The 22,512-nt window shown below is 38.2% G+C and overlaps 1 protein-coding gene across 7 annotated transcripts in view; it reads left to right on the forward strand.

Annotated features, from left to right (window-relative positions):
- Ganc (glucosidase alpha, neutral C) overlaps positions 1–22,512 on the forward strand; it is a 65,825-nt gene that overhangs the window by 22,538 nt on the left and 20,775 nt on the right. For 4 of the 7 annotated variants that reach the window (XR_012445429.1, XM_074065740.1, XM_074065739.1 and 1 more), the window contains 11 exons: positions 1,089–1,134; positions 3,801–3,867; positions 5,888–5,984; positions 7,317–7,497; positions 7,718–7,871; positions 10,690–10,925; positions 15,008–15,134; positions 16,520–16,599; positions 17,331–17,474; positions 18,937–19,033; positions 21,612–21,713. Coding sequence is in view for 5 of the 7 variants with exons in the window: in XM_074065740.1 (XP_073921841.1) it covers positions 1,089–1,134; positions 3,801–3,867; positions 5,888–5,984; positions 7,317–7,497; positions 7,718–7,871; positions 10,690–10,925; positions 15,008–15,134; positions 16,520–16,599; positions 17,331–17,474; positions 18,937–19,033; positions 21,612–21,713 (1,331 nt within the window). In the remaining 2 variants the exon portion in view is untranslated. The other 3 variants (XM_074065742.1, XM_074065743.1, XR_012445430.1) reach the window with 3 other exon arrangements.

Raw genomic sequence — 22,512 nt, forward strand, 5'->3', positions numbered from 1 at the left:
AAAAAAATTAATGTATAATGAAGATGAATAAGCAGTTCACAATGGAAGAAATAGTAGTGCCATTAAATGTGTTAAAAAGTAAACTATATAATTAATGATCATAGAAATACAAATTGAAGTATATTATCTTTTCTAAAATTTTAGAATGACAAAGAGTCAAAAGACTGATAAATACCAGTGTTGTTAATAGTGTGGTGAGAGCCAGGTGCTCGTGGCTGATGCTGTAATTCTAGCTTCTTGGGAGGCAGAAATCAAGAGGATCCCAGCTGGAAGCCAGCCTGGGGAAATAGTTCAAGATACCCTATCTCAAAAACACCCAGCACACTTGCAAAAAACAGGGCTGGTGGAATGGCTCAAGTAGTAGAGCACCTGCATAGCAAGCATGAGTCCCTGAGTTCAAACCCCAGTACTGTACCAAAAAATAGATAAATAAATAAGAATATGGGGTGAAAAGCTCTCAAATGCAACTGTAAAGAATAAATTGTCACAATCATTCTGGAAGACTGTGTTATGGTTCTATGTACTAGGGTAACATTGAGTGAGGAAATCTTGCTCTACCTTGTTTATTTACATTTTGTTGAAATATTATGTGTTACATTTGTTTGTTTGTTGAAGCAGGGTCTCATTAGATAGCCCAGGCTGGCCTCAAAATCTCAGTCCTCCTTTCTTTGCCTCCCAACAGCAGACATGGACATTTGCCATGCCTGGTTTGTGTGTTGCATTTATGATAAAGGTTTTTTTTTTTTTTTAACTTTTCTTTTTTTGGTGGTACTGGTGTCTGAACTCGAGGCCTTCACGCTTGCTAGGCTGATGCCTACCACTGAGCCACACCCCAAGGCCTTGTTAAAAAAATTTTAAGGACTTACCAAGAAAATTCAGATACATCTACATTTGTATAAGAGATCAAGCTATTGGTTTAATGTTCATCACTCATGTTCAATATTATAAACTTAATTTTATAATGTCCTGCTTAAGTTAAAGGACATTATTTATGAAGTCTTAAAAGTGGGAAATGAAAATCTTCATCATTCAGCAAAATCCTGTGAATCTTCCCATTGAGTGATACAACTTTATTTATGTTCAAACAGAATCACCAACAAAAATGAAGAGAAGTCATCAGCTGACACCTCTCAGGTAATCTAGGTTGAGCAATTTACCTTTGTCATCTTCTTCACTACCATCATCAACATATGGCACAGAATGACTTCTGTTCCTCTCTTCTACAGAAGGGGACTTGTTAAACACCCTACTCCATCCAAAAGGATGTCTCTGTTGCACACCTTATCATCTTGTGGATTATTTCCCTTATTTTTTCATTCATGTTTGCATTCAGTCATAAAAGCAGATACATCCTGAGTATCTGCTTTTTGCCAGGTATTATACTAGACAAAGAGAATCAATCTTAAATAAAATAAATCCCAAATCTGTCCTCATGGAACTTAGAATCTCTTAGGAAATACAGATGTTGACTAAGTAATTAGAAGCATAAGGAATTTTATAAAAGGGTGCTGCTGTAGAATATAAGGGATCTGACCAAGATGAGGGTGTGGAAAGACCTTCTGAAGGAAAGGATGTTGAAGTTGAAACTGATGCATTCAAATGCATTAGACCATCAATATATATCCTATATATTTATATATACTATATATCATATTTATATATGCTTATATATAAATATGTATTTACTTATATACCATGTATTTCTTTTCAGCTAGAGAAAGGAGAATAAAGGAAAGGGAGATGAGTAACATGGCCAGAGGCAGTTCTGTGGAGAGAGTAATACTAATTCTTTTGCTCAAGAAATACTTATTGAGACTCTCTTTGATGACAGGTACTGTTCCAGGTTTAAGGTGGCTTATCACTGAACAGATCTAAGTTCCCCAGTTACCATGGAGCTTGCCCTCTATGTCATGTTACCTTTTTGAGTTTATTCTAAAACAAAAGAAAACTACAGAAAGATTTTAAACAGGAAAGATACATGGTCTTTTTTGTTTGTTTTTTTTAAAAGATTGCTTTGACTGGAGGTGTGGCTCAGTGGTAGAGCGGCTGTCTAAAAGATTGCTGTGGCTGAATAGTGAAGAATGGGCAATCTAGAAGTCCTTTCTTCATTCATAGCCACATAATTCTTCAGAGAAGTCTTGACAGTAACTATGGCTACCTGGAATGGTAAAAAGTATTTTCAGTGCAATAAGGACAAAAGACTCTTTTTCTTAAGAACTGATCCATATTGATCAACATAAGAGAATTTTTAAATTTCCAAATAGAGACAGTGATACACATATAACTTTATATTGTTGTAATAATATGTCAAATTAGCTTTTAGGAGATGGCTAATTAGCTTGGGTAGTGGTTTTGAGTCACAGATACTTTTGGAAGAATTTGATGAAAGCTGTGAAGCATCTCTATAGAGAAAAATTTTACTTTCATATCATTTGAGGGAGTTCATGGACTCTAAAGCTTGTCTGCAGGCCTCATGCATGTATGTATCACTTTTTAAAAATGCACAGGCTCACTTTACAGAAGATTTAATTATAAAGAAGCAACCAAGAAATGGGCAAAGAGCTTATTTTAAAGAAATATGCATTTCACACAAAATGTTTTAAAACCTTTTTCATTCCACTATGGAAAGGAGACTTACTTAGTAAATCTGAGAAAGTTTAAAGTTCTAGATCAAAAGATTATGCACCTGTGCACTCATTACCCTCCCAGTTGACTTAACTTCTCAAGCCAGTACAAGAACAGAACTAACTGAAACGGGGCAATGGGGTAATGGTGCTCATCTCAGCAAAACAGATCTCTGCTTAGGCTCTCTCAAAAATGGACCTAAGTTATTAGATTATCATTGTTTTATCTCACATGTTTACATGAGAAAATTTAATTCTTACATATACAAAGACTACATTTTCCAAAGAGCTTTCATATCATTTTAGTTCATTGGATGATATTCATGTCAAGTGTTATGGCAGAGTTCCTCAAAAAATTTAAACAAAGAATTGCCACTTCTGAATATATAATCAATGTGAAGGCATAACGGCATTATTCACAGTAACCAAAAGGAGAAAGCAACCCAAGAGTCTGTTGCTAGATGCATGCATGAAGAAAATGTGGAATGTAATACAATGGGAAATCATCTGGCCTCAAAAAGGAAAGAAGCTCTCATACGTACTACAAATTGAATAAAACTTGAAGACGTCCTAAGTGAAATAAACCAGTTACAAAACAACAAGCAGAACATGTGATTCTACTTTGTGACATACCTAGAGTAGTCAAATTCATAGACAGAGAGAGTAGAATGGGTTGTCAGTGATGATAAGAGGGAGAGATGGGGAGTTATTATTTAATTAGTAGAGAGGTGCAGTTTGGGAAGACAAAGTTTGGAGGTAGATAGTGATAATGACACCATCACACAGCAGGGTGAATATACTTAATGCCATTGAAAATGGTTAAACGGGTAAGTTCTGTGTTACATGAATTTTATTAGAAAAAAGTTCATGCCAGCTATGGATCATAAGGATAATTACTGACAATTATATAAACGGATTTGACTTATTAAATGTACTGACATTGCAAACTGGTCTTCAAAAGGATGAATTCATGCTGTGGATATAAACTTAAGTGATAGAGCACTTGCCTAACAAGCACAAGGGCCTGGATTCAATGCCCAGTACCAAAAGAAAAAAAAAAAAGATGAACTTATTTTCTCAGTCTAACTTTTTGATAATCCAAATAAAATTTGTTGTTGCGATAGCCACATTTGTTGCAATTATAAACTCAGTTTACTCCCCTTTTCATACCAACAGGAAAATCCAGAGGATCCAGGCCTGTGGGAGGAGAAATTTGGAAATTTTGTAGATGTCAAAGCTAATGGTAAATGTCAATGCTAATGGTGTAGAATTAAGTCATTTCAAAATGCCTAAATACCTCTATCTAAAATTTTCTGGAGGGCTGGTGACATAGCTCAGTTGTAGAGTGCTTGTCTAGCATGTATAAAGCCCTAGGTTTGATCCCCAGCACCAAAAATAGTAATAAATAGATAAAAATAAAAGTCCTTTGAACATTGGCACCTAAAACAAGTGACTTCTGTTAAGTGAACAGAAATCTGAGATTTCTTTGCAATAGATTAGTGGTGATTCTATGCCTATAGGGAGGAGTATGAGAGAAACACAGGCCACACAGAGCTTTCGGTCTCAAGAAAGCATCTAAGTCAGCCCACTGCTTGCAGTGGATGAGAAGCTACAGATTCCACATCTATTTCAATGAGATTTAAGTGGTAAGAAACCAACTTCTAGAGCTCATCTTCTCCAGCATGCCAAGCCAGTAGTCCTCAACCTTTTCCAGGCCTTCTCCTCGTTCATATGGCTGTCATATGCCAATCTGTGACATTTCTCACTAGGCTTAATGACAGAGTGGAGGAATGGGGATAGAGTTTGTCTCACTCAGATACATGGGGTTTATATGATTAGAAACAATTCATTTCCTGGGCCAAGCGTGATTGCCCACATCTGTTCCGTGCAGGAGGTGACATTGGGAAGATCTTGGTTTAAGGCCAATCCGGGCAAAAAAGTTACCCTCCTCAAAAAACAAACTGGCATGGTGATACATGTCTGTAATCCCAGCTACAAGGGAGGATTGTGGGTCCAAGCTGACTCAGGCAAAAGTGCAAGATCATACCTGAAAGATAGCACAAAAAATGGACATGGGGGGCTCAAGTAATAGAGCACTTGCCTAGAACGAATGAGGCTCTGAGTTCAAACTCTAGTGCTGCCAAAAGAAAAAGAAACACACGAATTTTCCTCCTTTCTCCCTTCCCTGGAGCATAACAAACCTTCTCTAAGTACTTGAGAGCCTGCTCTACCACTGATGTGCATGGCACAGTGTGAATGACTAGGGCTGACAGAATTCTCATGATTGGTAAATAGGGGGTGGTCCTCGTGTGTTTTTGTTTGTTTACCTTTGATGGGACTGGAGTTTGAAGTCAGGGCTTTGCATTCACAAAGCAGGTGCTCTACCACATGAGCCATGCCTCCAGTCTATTTTGCTGTGGTTATTTTGGAGATGGGAACTTGCAAAATATCCGCCTGGGCTGGCCCCGAACTGCCATCTTCCTCATCTCAGCCTCCCAAGTAGCTGGGATTACAGGCATGAGCCACCAGTGCCCAGCTACATTATATCTTTTTTGCCTTTTCTTTGGCATCTCTTTTCTATAAATTCCAATAAATTAGGGCCATGTCATGTCAAATACTTTAAGTGCGGGTTTAATAAATGTTATCTCCTAGTTATTTGCACTTTTTTCTTCTCTCTAAAATAATTGTTAAGTAAAGGACTTTGTGTTTGGTTAAAAAGAATTCATACACCTAGAATCATGGGGAAGTAGTATTTTGAGGATCTAGGAGAGGCCTTCCTGCTGCTCTTGTCATAACAGTCTTTATAGGCATCCACAGATGAGGCTGACAGTAAAAGCTGTTATCAGGCAGAAGATTCCTAATCATTCACCTAGCAAAGATTAAAAGTACTCACTATCCTTGCTCCCCAAAGCTTAGAAGCATATGGTATATTTTAGGAACTTTTTAATTGGAAATAAATCTGAAACCGTATCTTACAGATGGTAAAGAGATTTGCCATAAATAAGGTCACAGAGAAATTCAGCACACAGCTAAGGCAACATAAGTAATGAATAATAGTACATACATTTTTGTATCCCATCAATACCTGAACATAGCATCTTATTGAGAATCAGCACACAGCATTTACTGATTGATTGGGGCAAGCTCAGTTCTTTGTACTCCTTCCTGGTCTAGTCATCTTGCTTTACTCCTAGTTAACTCAATCTCCTTAATTGATTGTCCTATTGAAAAGCAAAACTCAGTCACTCTCCTGGTCTCTACAGGTCCTGCATCCATTGGTTTGGATTTCTCCTTGCATGGGTTTGAACACGTCTATGGGATCCCACAACATGCAGAATCACACCAACTTCAAAATACCAGGTAAATGAAATAAGAATCCTTTTTTTGGTGGTACTGGAGTTTGAATTCAGGACTTTGTGCTTGCTAGACAGGTGCTTTACCACTTGAGCCACACCTCCAGCCCTTTTTGCTCTGGTTATTTTCCAGATGAGGTCTTGCTTCTTGCCCAGACCAACCTGCACTGCAGTCCTCCTATTTCATTCTTCCTGCCATAGCACCATACCCAGTTTCTTTCTGTTGATATGGAGTCTCACAAACTCTTTTCCCTGGGCTAGCCTGGAACTGTGATCCTCCCGATTTTAGCCTCTCAAGTAGCTAGGATTACAGTGAGCCACCAGCACCCAGCTGAAACAAACATTCTTATAGGATGCTTTGGTTTGATATTGCTTATGGAATTTTAACAACCTTCCTTTAATGATAACTCAGAGCAGTAGTTTTCATGTTTCTTTGCAAAGAAAAAAAAAGACAATCTTAAAAACTATAATACTGAACCTAAAAATATACAGGAAATAAAAATAGGGAGCTGTTGTGGTTGAGTAGGAGAGGGATCTTTATCCTGGGCTTCACTTTCATCTCCCTGGGCCGTTTTGTGAGTCCCTGAGAGATTACACTGGCAAATCACTGACCTAGAAAAAGGCTTTTACTCTAAAGGGGACAGTGAGCCAGACAATGAAAAAGTGTAGCATCTCCTAGTACCTGTGATTCCCTTGGGGACTACCATTAGATGCCACAGGCATGGGACTAAGATGAAACAAAACCAAAGAGCAGCAGAGGCTAATCAGGGTTGCCAGGTCCAGTACTGTTTACTTGACAGGTAGGCATAGTGACGAGTCCACCAGAAACTGTGCTGCTCTTATACCAACCTAGCTCTGTGTTCCCCACCCCAATTCAGTAGTTCTCCATCTTTCTCTACTCAGCTCTGTGGAAGCCTATCAGGGTACTCTCCTTATGCTTTCATTGCAGAGAAGTACTCACAAATCCTTTTGTGTGCCTGCTGTTGTGAAGAATTCATAGGCCACTGTCCTCCCCTCACAAGAGACCCTTAGAAAAGATACATAAGGACCTGAGGAGGGTCATGTGCACCCAGGTTGGGTCAGAAAACCTTTAGGGAAGTGGTGAGAGTGGAGTCTTGAAAGATACATGGAACCTAAGTGTTTGCAGGGGAGATGGAGCTATTCTGTCCATTAATGATGCATGTGTGGGGCTGGTGGTGCAGCTCAGTGGTAGAGCACCTGCCTGGCAAGGGTGAGGCCCTAAGTTCAAACCCCAGTACTGCCCCCCCACATAATAATTATAATAATTATAATAATACCTCTGTGATGGCAACTCATGATAATCCTGTTTGTGTTTTAGGGATGGAGATGCTTATCGTCTTTATAACCTGGACATCTATGGATATCAAATACATGACAAAATGGGCATTTATGGCTCAGTGCCTTATCTCCTGGCCCACAAACTGGGCAGGACTATAGGCATTTTCTGGCTGAATGCCTCAGAAACACTTGTGGAGATCAATACAGAACCTGCAGTAGAGGTTAGCTATGGATCATGGCTGCATGTCATACTTACAGAAGAAATAAAGCCACCACATTGTAGTTATGGCTCTTTCCTTTGTGGCATTTCTCTGCTAACAAAAGCTTTGCAGTGTGGTCAGTGAATGTCAGTAGTATCTATTAATGGAACAGACTTGCATACAATTGGGTACTGTAGGTTAGAGGGAAATTTCTCAAATTTTTATTCCATTCCCTTTTCAGTACACACTGACCCAGATGAACCCAGCTGCTGCTAAACAAATGGTCAGACCTCGAACCAATGTGCACTGGATGTCAGAAAGTGGGATCATTGATGTTTTCCTGCTGACAGGACCTACACCTTCTGACATCTTCAAGCAGTATTCATACCTTACAGGTACTTGCATGTAGAAGTGCCATTTTTCTAGTTCCATTTTGTATTCTCTGTCCCACACGTCATTACTGTAAGTTAATATTTGTTACACATTATGTAGAAATTATAAACAACTTGCATAAGCATTGTAAATAGCAAGCATTCCTCCTCCCAACCTCATCACATTCAGCTCACCTTATACTGTAGAACTATCTACTTTCTAATCCTTAATACTTTCATCTGTTTCCCTTGGAGCCTGTAGTCTCCAGGTGTTATCTACCTCTAACCAATATCCCAACCCAAATTTCTCCATGAGAATATTCCAAGGCTTTAGCAATAAAGCATTTTATTTTTAAAAGAATGCAGGCTTTCCTCTAAGATCAGAAATGAGATAAAGCTTCCCACTTTTACCATACTATTCAACATTGTACTGTAACCAGACCAATGAGGTAAGAAAAAAGAAGTAGTAGTCATATAAATTGGAAAGGAAGAAGTTATCTCTATTTTCAGATGATATGACCTTATATGCAGAAAATCTCAGAGAACCAATGAAAAAGCTAATAGAGGCAATGAGCACATTTAGCAAAGTTGCAAGATACAAGCTCCACACACAAAACTCACTTGTGGTTCAGTATACCAGCAATGAACAACCCAAAAAAGAAATTAAGATAATTCCATTTATAATATTGTCCAAAAGGATAAAATATTTAGGAATAAACTTAACCAAGGAGCTTGTATTGGTCAGCATTTCCTCATATAACAAATACCTAAGATAATCAACTTATAATAGGAAAAGGTTTGTTTTGGCTCACAGTTTTGGAGGTTTTAATCCATGATTCATTGGTCCCATTGCTTTTGGGCCTGTGGTGGGAGCATGTGGTAGAACAAAACTGCTCACCTCATGAGCAAAAACAAAAGAGAGAAGAAGAAATGGGTCCCATGGTCCCTTCAAGGGCATATCCTCAATGAACTGAAGACCTCTGGACCACCTTGTAATGTTTCAGTCACTTCCCAATAACACCAAGCTGGAGACCAAGCCTTTAACACATGGGCCTTTGAGGAAGATTCTAGATCCGAACTATGGCAGAAATTAAAAACTTGTACACTGAAAACTACAAAATATTGCTGAAAGAAATTAAAGAAGTCTAAATAAATTAAAATACTAACATTTTGCCTCCTTGCAGGAATAAAACCATGTTTTTTCCCCTTCCATCATCCTTGATTGATAATTTGGCTAGCTAACTTAAAAATTCTTTCTCTCAGAATATGAAGACTTTTCTCTATTGTCTTCTAGCACCAAAGTCATTTTTAATTCTACTCCTTTGTATATGTTCTATCTTTTCTTTCTGAAATACCTTCTTCTACCTCTAATATTCTGAAATTTTAGAATGAAATCCTTTATATGGCTCCTTAAAAATAATTATTGTGGTAGATATTAGATGTAGACCCTCTCAATCTTGAGAATTGTGTGCTTGAGTTCTGGGAAATAGCCTTTATTATTCCTTTCATAATTTCACCTCCTTTTTCTTTTTCTCATCTGTATATTTTATAATCTCTTTTCCCTTTTGCTTATTTTCGGCCTCCATTTATGCTATCTGTGTCTCATGTCTAAGAGCACTTTCTTCTCCTCTGATAATTCCTTGTTTTTTTATAGCTCATACTTGTTTTATGCCATCCTAGTCTTGTTTATGGGTGCAATATTTTTTTATCTCGAAAGATTAATGATCATGTTTTGATGGTTACTTTGGTTCTTTGCATTGTCCCTGTCTTCTAAGATATTTTATTCTTTTTTTATCTGGCTCCCTATCTCTGAGTTTGGAGACTTTCCTCAAATGTGGCTCTGCTAAGAAACTCTCTGTGCCTGAATGAGTCTCACACCCTAGCACTGGGGGAGTACAAGGTGTGTGTCTCCCATCTGCCAGTGTCAAGGGGCATGGTGGTACTCTCTCCTCAGTGTCCTCATAAGCACCCTGTGAAGCTGTCCTGACTGTGCTAAACAGTGACCATCCCTACCCTGCCTGCCACCTTCTGCATTTTTGTAAAAATTACTCTTTTCTAATTATCTTTGGTTTTGTGACTTTATTCCTTCTTTTATTTTCTTTACTGTGATTTCAATGAGACTTTAGTAAGGGAAAAAGAAATGCAAGTGGTTGACCAGAAGATTGACAATTATTCCCTGACAGTTCTTCCTACCTTCAGTCTCTTTCCCTTCAAATCAGTTTCAACATTACTCCCTCATTTAATTTTTTTAAAAATAGGTCTGCTAAGATTATATATTGCCAAATTTTTGGTGGTTTCCTCTAAGCATAGATTCAGAATTCCTAGCCTGAACTACAAGGACCTTTACAAACTGATCCTCTTCAGATTCATCTTCTACTGGGCTTGCTCACATAACACCCTGGAATATTAATTTATTTTCCCCAAAGCCTGCCATATATTTCTCTGCCTCTGTGTCACTTCCATTCTCCACACCTGGAGTGCTCTGTCTATTCTCCCTGTCTAGCATCCTCATAGGTCCAGACCAGTGTTACCTGCTCTGGAAAACTTCAAAGGCCCCACTTTTCATTGCAGCCAGGATTTATTAACCACGTTGTGTTTTTTTTTAGCAATAAGCCTATTAGCAGAGCAGTTATACCTCATGGAAGAGCAGTTTGTTTATGTACCTGCCTCACCACTCTGGTTGTTACTTCCTTGAGGCAGAGACTCTGCTTTCTTGTCTTTAGTATTCTGTGTACACTACCAAGCCTAGTGCTTAGTACCACTAGACACTGGGGAGATGTTTACCAAATGAGTAATGATCATTCTGATGGTAGTTGACTCAGCTGTCATCTTCCTCTTTTAGGCACACAAGCCATGCCCCCTCTCTTCTCCCTGGGGTATCACCAGTGCCGCTGGAACTATGAAGATGAGCAGGATGTAGAGGCAGTGGATGCCGGATTTGATGAGCATGACATTCCTTATGATGTCATGTGGCTAGACATAGAGCACACTGAGGGCAAGAGGTACTTCACCTGGGACAAGAAAAAATTCCCAAACCCCAAAAGGATGCAAGAACTACTCAGAAGCAAAAAACGTAAGGTAAAATATGCCAGCATTTCTGAAGCTTTTAATAACAAAACATTTTAGAATTTTAAAAATTTGTTTTGGCACATTAGCAGAGGAAGATTATATGATGAAAATAGTACCTTCAAATGTAATTGGGCTAGAAGTATAACTCAAGCAGTAAAGCTCCTGCCTAGCAAATGTGAAGACCTGAGTTCAAACCCTGGTACCATTAAAAAAAAAAAAAAAACTAACTGCGATAACAGAAAATGAATGGTGAAAAGGTGGTGGCTCCATCCATCCCTTCCCAAAATGATGCAGGAGCCTAGCATTTCCAGTCCCATTTGTTGAGACTATCCACACACACACTCACAATTTGCCTCCAATATAAAAACTGAAGCCATCACACATGCACCAAGAGTATATAAAACATTTATCACTCACGTGATAAGGCTTTGCAGGGAGAGCTGGGCTGGTTCCCAGGCTGCTTTAAAATGGCGTGAGTGAGGTGGGAAAGGAGTCTGGCTTAGCTTCTCTGGTGCTTAGAGAGTGGGGCTGAGGTAAGGGTTCTTGTGCCTGGATTGCAGTTTGCATGGTTTAACTTCCTGCTCAAAGGCAGGAGCATCAGGCTTTTCTTTATCAGCTTCCCCAGATGTGAGCAGAAAGGTAGCAGTGGTGGAATTCAAAAGTCCTTTACAATTACACATCAAAAAAGGAGGACTGGTAGAAAGACTCAAGTGGTAGAGCACTGCTGCCTAGCAAGCATGAAGCCCTGAGTTTAAAGCCCTGTAAACCCCCATACCCCCAAAAAAGAACAAAACATGGAATCACTTTTTCTGTCTGTGGTACCAGACTTTGAACTCAGGGCCTCACAGTTGCTAGGCAAGTACTCTACTGCTTGAGCCACGCCCCTAGCCCTATTTTTGCTTGAGTTATTTTTCAGATAGGGGCTCACATTATTGTTCAGAGCCAGGCTTGGACTGCAGTCCTCCTGCCTACACCTCCTGCCTATCTGGGACCATAGGCAAAACACCACCACATCCAGCTTGTTAGTTGAGATGGGGATCTTGCTAACTTTTTGCCCAGGTTGGCCTCAAACAGCAATCTTCCCAATCTCCACCTCCAAATAGCTGGGATTATAGGTGTTACCCTACTATGCCCCCCCTCTTTTTTTTTGCATGCTTCCCTGTTGAATTCCATAAATTCCTGTAAATTTGCACAAGAAAAGAACTAAAATAGAAAATGAAGATGGGAGAAGCCACTGGAAAGTGTATGATGCTATTTTCCTGTTCTAGGAGTGATGGTGGTACCAATAATGAGCAGAGGGAGGGAGAGAAGAAAATGCAAAGAGAAAGAGGGCTAACCCCATATGTGTCTTGTAAATGGATGCAGTCCCTCTCCCTAAAATTAAAGTTGCCTTTTCAATCCATTCCTTTGATCCCCAGGCTTTTCACAAGTGGCCAAAGTCAATCTTTTTAACTCCTAACTTCTCAATTAATAATGGCTACCATATAACAAGCATTTAATCATGGACTAGGTTTTGATAAAACACATTATTACATCCATTTATCATGAAACTATGAGGAAGGTCTTATTACTCCATTTTTCTGATGACACAGCTGAGACTCAGAGTGTTTTAGAGATTTACACCAGGGCACACAGTGAATAATAGCAAGGCAAGAATCAGCAGCCTGCTGTGATTCTTCTGTGCTCATAATGTTCAAGATGCTGTGGTAGTGCAGGAGGGGATGCAGGGATGAGCTCCTGGCATCTCCCAGTGAGTGGGGGAAAGCAGGTATAGGACCACAAGACAGGAAAGTAACACGAGGGCCAAAGAAAGGCAGGGTGGAAGTGGGTCGAGAGAGGGAAGATTGTGTCCTACTGGGGACTCTCGCTGCAGTGAGAGAACAGAACATCAAGCTGTTTTGACAGGAGAGCAAGGCATGTGAAGGTCTGAGTAGAGATCTAACCAGAAAATTTGGGGCCTTATTGTAAGCTGCTTTATATTCATTTGGATGGGTTAGTATCCAGAATATATAACAAACTCCTACAACTCAACAACAACAAACAATTTAAAAATGGGCAAAGGACTTGAATAACCATTTCCCCAAAGAAAACAAACAGATAGCCATAAGCATATGAAAGACACTCAGCATCCCTAATCATTAGGGCAGTGCCATTCAAAATCAGTGAAGGCCTGGAGATGTAGCTCAGTGGTAGAGCACTTGCTTAGCATGCACAAGACCCTGGATTTGAACCTGAGCACTGAGGAAAAACCCCCACAATGCAATATCACTTAACACTGTCAGAAAAGCTACTATTTAAAAAATAGAAACAAAACAACAGGTGTTGATGAGGATTTAAAGAAAGTTAGAATCCTTGTGTACTGCTTATGGAAATGTAAAATGCTATATGGAAAACAGTGTAGCAGGTCTTCAAAAAATTAAAAATAGAATTTCCATATGATCCAGCAACTCTACTTCTGGAGATAACCAAAGGAACTGAAAGCAGGAACTCAAATAAATATTTGTATACCTAAATTCATGGCATTGTTAGTCATAGCAGCCAAAGGGTAAAAGCAATTCAAGAGTCATAGATGAATGAATGGAAAAAGAAAATGTGGTAAAAATATACAGTGGAATATTACTCAGCCTTACTAAGGGAGGGAATTCTAATATATGTTACAATATGGATGAACCTTGAGAACATATGCTAAGTGAAATAAGCCAGTCACAAGAAAACAAATACGGTATGATCCCACTAATCTGAAGTAGTCAATCTTATATTCTACAGAAAATAGAATTGTAGTTCTCATGGACTAAGAGGAGGGAATAGAAAGTCATTGTTTAGTGGGCATGAGTTTCAGTTTTTCAAGATCAAAAGATTTCTAGATTTTGGTTTTACAACATTGTAAATGTAGTTAACACTATTATACTATGCACTTAAATAATGGTTAAAATGAGCCAGGTGTGGTAGTGTGTGTCTGTAATCCTAGGACTCAGGAAGCTGAGTAAGGAGGATTGTAATTTCCAGGCCAGACTGTGCTACCTAGTGAGTACAAGGCCACCCTGAGCAACATAGCAAGATGCTGTTTGAAAAAAAAGAAAGAAAGAAAAACAGGGTCTGGGGGTGTGACTCAAATGGTAGAGCAGCTGTTTGGCAAGCATAAGGCCCTGAATTCAAACTCCCATATTGAAAAAAAAAAAAAAAAAGGTTAAAATAAGCCTGGTATGGTGGTTCATACTTATAATGCCAGCACTGAGAAGGCTGAGGCAGGAAGATGGAGAGTTCAAGGCCAGCCTGGGTTACATAGCCAAACCCTGTCTCAAAAAAAAAAAAAAAAAGTTAAAATGGTATATTTCCTGTTGTGTATATTTTATATACTAAACAGTGAAGAAGGTTTGGGGCAATGGAGAATTAAACTTTATTATGTAAGATAGATTAGAGGGGCTGTTCTATCTAAGTAAAGTAGCTATTAAGGCCATAGCCTGGGCAGAAGGGATGGTATTAGAAAGGCAGAGACATGGAGTTGTGGCTTGCAGCTTTTCTCAAACCTCCTTCCTAAAAATGCCAGTACTATTGGGTTTGCAGTTTTGCTTGTTTTAACCATGTCATTTTCTTAGGTTATTTATTTATTTATCTATTTAGCTATTTGTTTGTTTTGGCAGTACTGGGATTTGAATTCAGTGCCTTGCACTTGCTAGGCAGGCACTCTACCACTTACGCTATGCCTCCAGCCCATTCTTGGGTTATTTAATGTTTATTTCATCAGTGTTAGCTTAGCCTGTAAATAAATGTCTAGGAAGTGGGGGCCTTGCCTACTTGATCCTTTATGTGTAGCACCCAGCATCACAGACAACAGAAACTTAATAAATGCCATCATAAGAACATGTAGTTCTAGGCAGCAATAATTACAAAGGAGCATTGGCCTTGTATTAACTTTTTAATATATTTGATTACATGAGAGGTTATAGGGTTTTATTGGTGTCTGAAATATTTCAATATGAGTTCTACTTGTTTCTGAATAAAGTTTGAACCCAAAGACTATAGTGAAAACATTATTGAATGTAAGTCCCATATAAGACTGTCAAGATCTTAAAATCTTTGTGTCCTGACAGCTTGTGGTCATCAGTGACCCCCACATCAAGGTTGATCCTGACTACTCAGTGTATGCTAAGGCCAAAGAAGAGGGCTTCTTTGTGAGGAACAAAGAAGGGGGTGACTTTGAAGGAGTCTGCTGGCCCGGTATGATTTCACTTTATACACATTATTTCCACTGCCTGGTCCCAATTAATGAAAATTATATGACTATAATTTTGTGGGGGTGGGGGTATTGGGGTTTGAATTCAGGACCTACACCTTGAGCCACTCTACCAGCCCTTTTTTGTGTTGGGTTTTTTTGAGATAGGGTCTCATGAACTATTTTTCCTGGGCTTGTTTGAACCACGATCCTCCTGATCTCTGCCTCCTGAGTAGCTAGGATTACAGGTGTGAGCCACCAGCACCCAGCATGACTGTCATTTTTGTTTCTTGCAGATACGGCTTACTCCTTTAGCTACATTTTAAGTACTCAAGGCCTCCCACTTGCTAGGCAAGCATTCTACCATTTGAGCCATTCCTGTAGTGATTTTAAGCAGCTTTAAAGAAGAGATGGTGGTATCTTTCATAACACCCTATACAGTGAGCTTTGAATGCATTTATATTAATCATTAATTGAATGAATAAATAAAAACAAAGAAACAAGCTTCAGTGACATGCTGTCTCTCTAAGCAAATACAAATAAGAAATAGGGAATGAGAAAAGGGGAGGAGGAGAGGAAAAAGTGTTCTGCAGGCTAGCTCCTGTGATTGCTTTGTCCTTTTAGTCCATAGTTTTGACCTCCCAGCCTTTCATGAGTGGCCTCAGCAGCCTCTGGCAACTATACATTTTTCATTTCAAAAGATATTAGTTTAAAGCCTTGGTATAAACTCTCTAAGGATAAAAGGAAATTACCATTCTTATCATAAATCCATACACTGTGGAAAACCATATGCCTTCCTTTTCTTCCTTTGAACCACTGGAGCATGCTTTTTTGTTATCTTTAAGAACTGAGAGGTCACTGCAGGATATTTGCCTTCCTTACTTGGGCTATCTTAGACCATCAGTGAGGGACTGTCTCTGTCTTGATGGCTTAGTCCTTGAATTCCCCTGGGCTTCTGGTGTTGAAAAGTCTAGAGATTATCAGTGGAGTCCAGCATCATCTTCATTCACTTTTTTTGATCCAGTTCCTTGTGCATGCTAGGCAATTGCACTACTACTTGAGCTATACCCCAGCCCTTTATTTATTTGTTTGTTTATTTATTTATTTATTTAATTGTTTGTGAGATAGAATCTCATGAATTTGCCCAGATTGGCCTCAAACTTATTATCATCCTGTTTTCTACCTCTCAAGTAGCTGGGATTATAGAAATGTACCACCATGCCTGGCTTTCATTTAGTTCTTGCAGACTATGGCTCTTTTGGTTATCTTTTGTGTTTGATGAAAGGTGCCCATTGATTACCCAGCTCTCACATCTGATATCTCTGTGACAATACATCCTACTGTGAGGACCACTGCTCCTAACACACTGTCTGTTGTTCTGCCTCTGTAGGTCTCTCCTCTTACCTGGATCTCACCAATCCCAAGGTCAGAGAGTGGTATTCAGGTCTTTTTGCTTTCCCTGCTTACCAGGTTTGTTTTTATTCTTTTACTCTTTTCTAGTTAGTTTGACAGGATAAAAGGAAAAAAGTGATTGAATAGAACTACTCTGATTCATTGAGTAACTCTCAGTATGTAATGTTTTATACTAAAACGCAAGGATAGGCATCACATTATAGACTTTGGCAGTGCTGAGAGAGGCACCACATACATTACTAAATGCAAAAAGCTGTGGTTTTGGCCTCTAATATAAATGACTGTATCATATATCAAAGTACATTATAACATATTTATTATAGTTTCAAATTTCTGTGTCCATTTTTATATAAAATAGAATTTTATAATTATTATTTAAATCTGATATGATAAATGTGAAAATATAAGCTGTAATGTATTGTTAAATCTTATAAGGACCACAGAAAGAACTGGATAAGCTATTTATATATGTATGACGATATTATGATGCTGCTGATATAATGGTGCTGCTGCTGATGATAACTAGTACAAATTATGTGCCAAGGACTTTGCTAAGCACTCTATGTGCATTAGACCATTTCTTCTTTATAACCCTCTTAAGTTGGAACTATAAATAAATCTAATTCCCAGTTTCACTGAGGTCCCCATCTAGTAAGTGATGGATCTAAGATTTGAACTCAGGTCTTTGTCAGCCAAACCAAGCTCTTAACCACTAACTACTACTTTCTAGTATCCTTATTATCATCATCCCTGTGAGAGCATTTTTATAACCGGGATTTACTTCCCAGGGATCAACAGATATCCTCTTCATCTGGAATGACATGAATGAGCCCTCAGTCTTTAGAGGGCCAGAGCTAACCATGCAAAAGAATGCCATTCATCATGGCAACTGGGAACACAGAGAACTGCACAACATCTATGGTTTTTATCAGGTAAGACATCCAGAAAGAAGTCAGCCTCACTTGTGCATCCTGCTTTTTGGACAGAAAGTCATTACCTTGTAATAGTCAAGCTGTACTGTTCCTCTGTCTTGTGTGTTTTCTGACAACTGCAGTGAGTCTTCAGTTATAATCAATAGGAGATATTTTATTCTCCCTTCACTTCCTTTTCCTTCCATGTTGAACTTGATGAATTTTTAAATATTATACATAGCATTGGATATTAGCTCAAAACTTTCGACACATGTGGTGTATAAACATACTAACAAAGGTAATTAAAAGAAATGTTTTAAAATGTCACAAAAATCCAAATATAGCACACTTAACATTCATACCAGGAAAGTAAGATTTAGAATACAGATATATAATTTTAATCAGTATATTTTTCAAATGTACAAAGCTTTCCTTAAGTACTTAGCCTTCTCAATAAAGGTAGTAGAATTGTCTTCTATTTGCCATTCACATTCAAAGATTGACAATGATTTGCTGTAATTTATACCCATGTTTCTTTGTTATTTTTAGAATGTGACTATATGACTTTGGCCCTCCCACCAATTGGTATTTTCCAATGGGAGCTGCTGGCTAGATAGAGCATGGTATATGTTTAGGAAGTATATGTTTACTTCTCTAACAGCCTGCTGCTATAACTGAAAACCACCTTAATTCGAGAATTGTAGGCCAAAGCAGGTCACTTAACCTCTCTGAACCTGTTTTTTTTAACCAATGAAAACTATCTGTCCCAGAGATTATTCTGTAGATTATATGAGAAAATATAAAATTCCTACACTGAATAAATGGTAGCTTATTTTTTTTCATAGTACTAGGGATCAAACCCAGACCTCACATTTCTAGGCAAGCATTCTACCTCTGAGCGGCAACCCCAGCCCTGTTTAGTATTAGTTCATTCCTATTGTTAATTAAAGAAATTTTTCAGGCTGGCAGAGTGGCTCAATCAGTAAGAGTGCCTGCCTAGCAAACATGAAGCCCTGAGTTCAAGCTCCAGTACCACCAAGGAAGGGAGGGAGGAAGGAAGAAAATTTCCCATCTTTTAATAGGGAAATTTAGAGTATTTTCACTATATCATCAAAATGACTTGATGGATTTAATGTTTTCTATTTCACATTCCTACCTACTGTTTCTTTCTTTCTTTGTTTTTTTTTTTTTTTTGGCATTACTGAGGCTTTAACTCAGGGCCTTCACCTTGAGCCACTCTACCAGCTCTGTTTTTGTGAAGATTTTTTGAGATAGGGTCTCAAGAACTTTTTTGTGCGGGCTGGCTTCATACCATGATCTTCCTGATCTCTGCCTCCTCGGTAGCTAGAATCACAGGCGTGAGCCACCAGTTCCTGGCCCTACCTACTGTTTATTTTCTGCATGTTAGATAGCTTATTGAGGATGTTGGCATGATGCCTTAATCCTGTCATCTCTTTGAAATTTTTCTCTATTGACTTGACAGCAAATGGCTACTGCAGAAGGGCTGATACAACGATCTAAAGGGAAGGAGAGACCCTTTGTTCTTTCACGTTCTTTCTTTGCCGGATCACAAAAGTATGGTAAGGAATAGCTCATATTGTCATATTGAAAAACACCAGTTAGCCACCTGTCTTTTTTGACCATTTATGATATCTGCTGGCACTGTGTTCTTTTTCAGTAATTGGTGCTTAGAACTTTGATTGGAGAGAGTAATATGCCCTGAAGTGTGCATTTTGTCCTTAAAAGCAGAGTAATTCAATTTTAATCAAGTTTAATACTTGCTTCTCACTAAAGAAGTGCCCACTTAGTAGTTGAGAAAGTGACTTCACTGTATTCAATTTGCTGACATGGTCATCTCTGATGCTGTCTCTTTGACTTATCAAAACCAGGAAAATATATTGCTAACATATTCCTTCAGCCACCTGTTCCACTTAGCAATATGGCTTAAAATAGACCTGGCTGTTGCTTGTGATCAGGGTCATCTATAATTGGATCCAGTTTAGTAGCTGATGCAGGTCTAGTTCAACCTGACCATGCTGTGGCAGGCTATTTTAAGTCCCCTGTCCCTGTCAGTTATTTATTGAGAGTTTAGGTCCTAATTTGAAGAACCTAGCCCTTACTGTACCAAAGACATTAGGGCTTTTACTCTGTCCCTGAAAAGCAGCCCCTGCAGTGTTCAGCCAAAGCACAAACTATTGTCATCTTAGGCAAATGTTCATATACAGAGATGCTCACCTCAGCATTAGTCCTTGAAACAAAAAAGAAATCTAAATATGTTGTTACATAGAGAATAGTATGGAATGGCCCTCATAGATTATCATGAGGCTGTTTTGTTTGGTTTTGCTTTTTTGAAATAGAATAGATTATCATGAGGCTATTTTGGTTTTGCTTTTATGCGATAGGATAATTTAATAGAGAAAGGATAGCTTTTTTTCAGTAAATGGTTCTGACTCAACTGGGTATATATGAGGAGGAAAATGATCCTCAAACCTTACCTTACACCATATTAAAAATTAACTGTACTACCACAAAAAATTAACTCAAGATGAAATGTAAAGCTAAGTTATAAAAGCTAAAATGAGCAAAAAGAACTCCTGGAAGAAAACATAGGACAAAATCTGTGTGACTTTGAAGTAGGAGGAAACACAAAAAAAAAAAAAAACCACAAAAAATATAAATTAGAATTAATTGAAATTAAAAATTCATCAAAATTACTACCCTTTCAAAGATATTTTAAGACAATAAAAAGGCAAGCCACACATTGGGAAAAATATTTGCAATACATATTTGTATTTGTCAAAAGATTCATGTCCCTAATGCACAAATAACTTTTACAACTCAATAATAAGACAGACACCTATGTTAAGAATGAGCAAAAGAAGCCAGATGCAGTGGTACACTCCTGTACTCCCAGCAATCAGGAGTCTGTAGCAAGAGGATTAAAAGTTCCAGGCAACATAGCCAGACCTGTCTCAAAAAAAAAAAAAAAAAAAAAAGAAAGAAAAAAGAAAAAAAGACCAGGCCTGGTGGCACACACCTGTCCTCTCAACTACTTGGGAGGCTGAGGCAGGAGAATGACTTGTGTCTAAGACATCAAGGCCAATCTGTCTCAAAAATAAAAGCAAACAAAAAACGAGAGAAAAAGATTTGAATAGACATTTTACAAAAGAAGTCATATGAATGATCAACAAACACATGAAGAAATACTCAGCATCATCAGGAAAATATAAAGTAAACCACAGAGATGTACCACTTCACACCCATCAGAGTGCCTATAACTAAAAAACTTGGTACTTTCAGATTCTGCTGTTGAAGATGTAAAATGGTGTAACCACTCTCCCAAAAAAGTTTAAAATTTTCTTAAACATGTCACATACAGATTTGTACACAAATGATTATAACATCTTTGTTTATAATATCCAAAACCTGGAAAGAACTCATATGTTCATCAATAGATGAACAGATAAACAGCTTGTGATAGTTCCACACCATGGACTATTATCATTATGCTGAGTGAAGAAAACCTAGAACACAAAGAATACATATTATGTTTTTATTTATATGAAATTCTAGAAATGACTAAGCTGTGATCATAGAGATCACATCAGTATTTGGTTGGAGTGGGTGGTTGTAGACTGCAAATAAGCCCAAAGGAACTTTTCTAATTATGGAAATGTTCTGTGTCTTCCTTGTGCTGGTGGTTACATGGATGCACACATTTTTCAAAACCTATTAAGCTCTTTATTTTACATAGAAACATTTATTGTATGGAAATTATGTCTCAATAAAGTTTAAAACAATATTCCTCCTATCATAAAACTTGAATTATACTTCAAAAATAAGTGCTATGACTGGGAGAGTGTCTCAGATGGTAAGAGTGCCTACTTAGCAAGGGTGAGGACCTGAGTTCAAGCCCCAGTACTACAAATATTTCAGAATATTTTCATGGAAAGCCTGTTTGGTGGATTTTAATAACTTTTTCATATTAGAAATTGATGCATTTCACTGTAGAAAACCAGAATTTCTCTTTTTAAAGTAAGACACCTATTTTCCTTTTAATTAATTTGTCTTTTACAATAAGGAATCTTAATATAAAATTGAATGCATGGGCAAATTTGTGATTTTTTTTTTTTAATTCCTTGTTGCTGGTGACCAAAGGTGCAGTGTGGACAGGCGACAACACAGCAGAATGGAGTTACCTGAAAATTTCTATACCAATGTTACTTACTCTCAACATTACTGGGATCTCTTTTTGTGGAGGTAAGATAAGTCTTGTCTTGAGGCTTAAAGAGAGAGAAAATGAAAAGTGAGGGTATTTTCCTCTTAGCTGATCACAAATCCCTTCTCATTAGCTGTTTTGAGACATGCTTGGTAACTGAGTCCCTTCTTGAAACATACTTTTTCTTCTTCAAAGTGGGAAGAGTGGAGAGAACTACAAAGAATTTAGCAAAGCAGAAGTGAGTCTGGGCTGGGGTGTAGCTCAGCAGAGCTCTTGCCTAGCATGTGCAAGGCCCTGAGTTCATTCCCCAGCACCACAGCACGGAAAAAGTCAGCCTTAAAGACATCCTTTCTGCTCAGCAGATTTAAAATTCTGTGACATATTTTAACTGTGTGTTTTTAAAAGTCTGTGCTCTTGGAAAAGATAAATTTAGTTAAGTGTCTGATGGTTTGCCTTCCCAGCATCCTGAGAATTCAGTGCAGAAAGAGATACCAACATGAAAGGTACTCAGTATGGCTGCAGTTCCAGGGCTCCTTGTTTTCTGCAGGAACAAAAATAAATTATTATCACTTTTTTGGTATTTGTGTTTTATTACGTACAATACAAGAAGTATATATCCTGCCCAAGGGGTCGGCATGAAATTCTACCTAAACCTCTAAATCTGATTATTTGTTGCTGTTTAGTTCTTTCTTTAATTTTTATCTTGGTTTAGCTGTTGTTTTCAAAGGAAATCAATTACCAGCTACCTTCCCCACAACACACACACATACACACATTTAGTCAGCAGATATTTTGCAATTTCTGGGTAATATATGCTCAGGAGTGTTGATCATGCAGCAA

This window comes from Castor canadensis, chromosome 2, assembly GCF_047511655.1.
Source record: "Castor canadensis chromosome 2, mCasCan1.hap1v2, whole genome shotgun sequence".
NCBI lineage: Eukaryota > Metazoa > Chordata > Mammalia > Rodentia > Castoridae > Castor > Castor canadensis.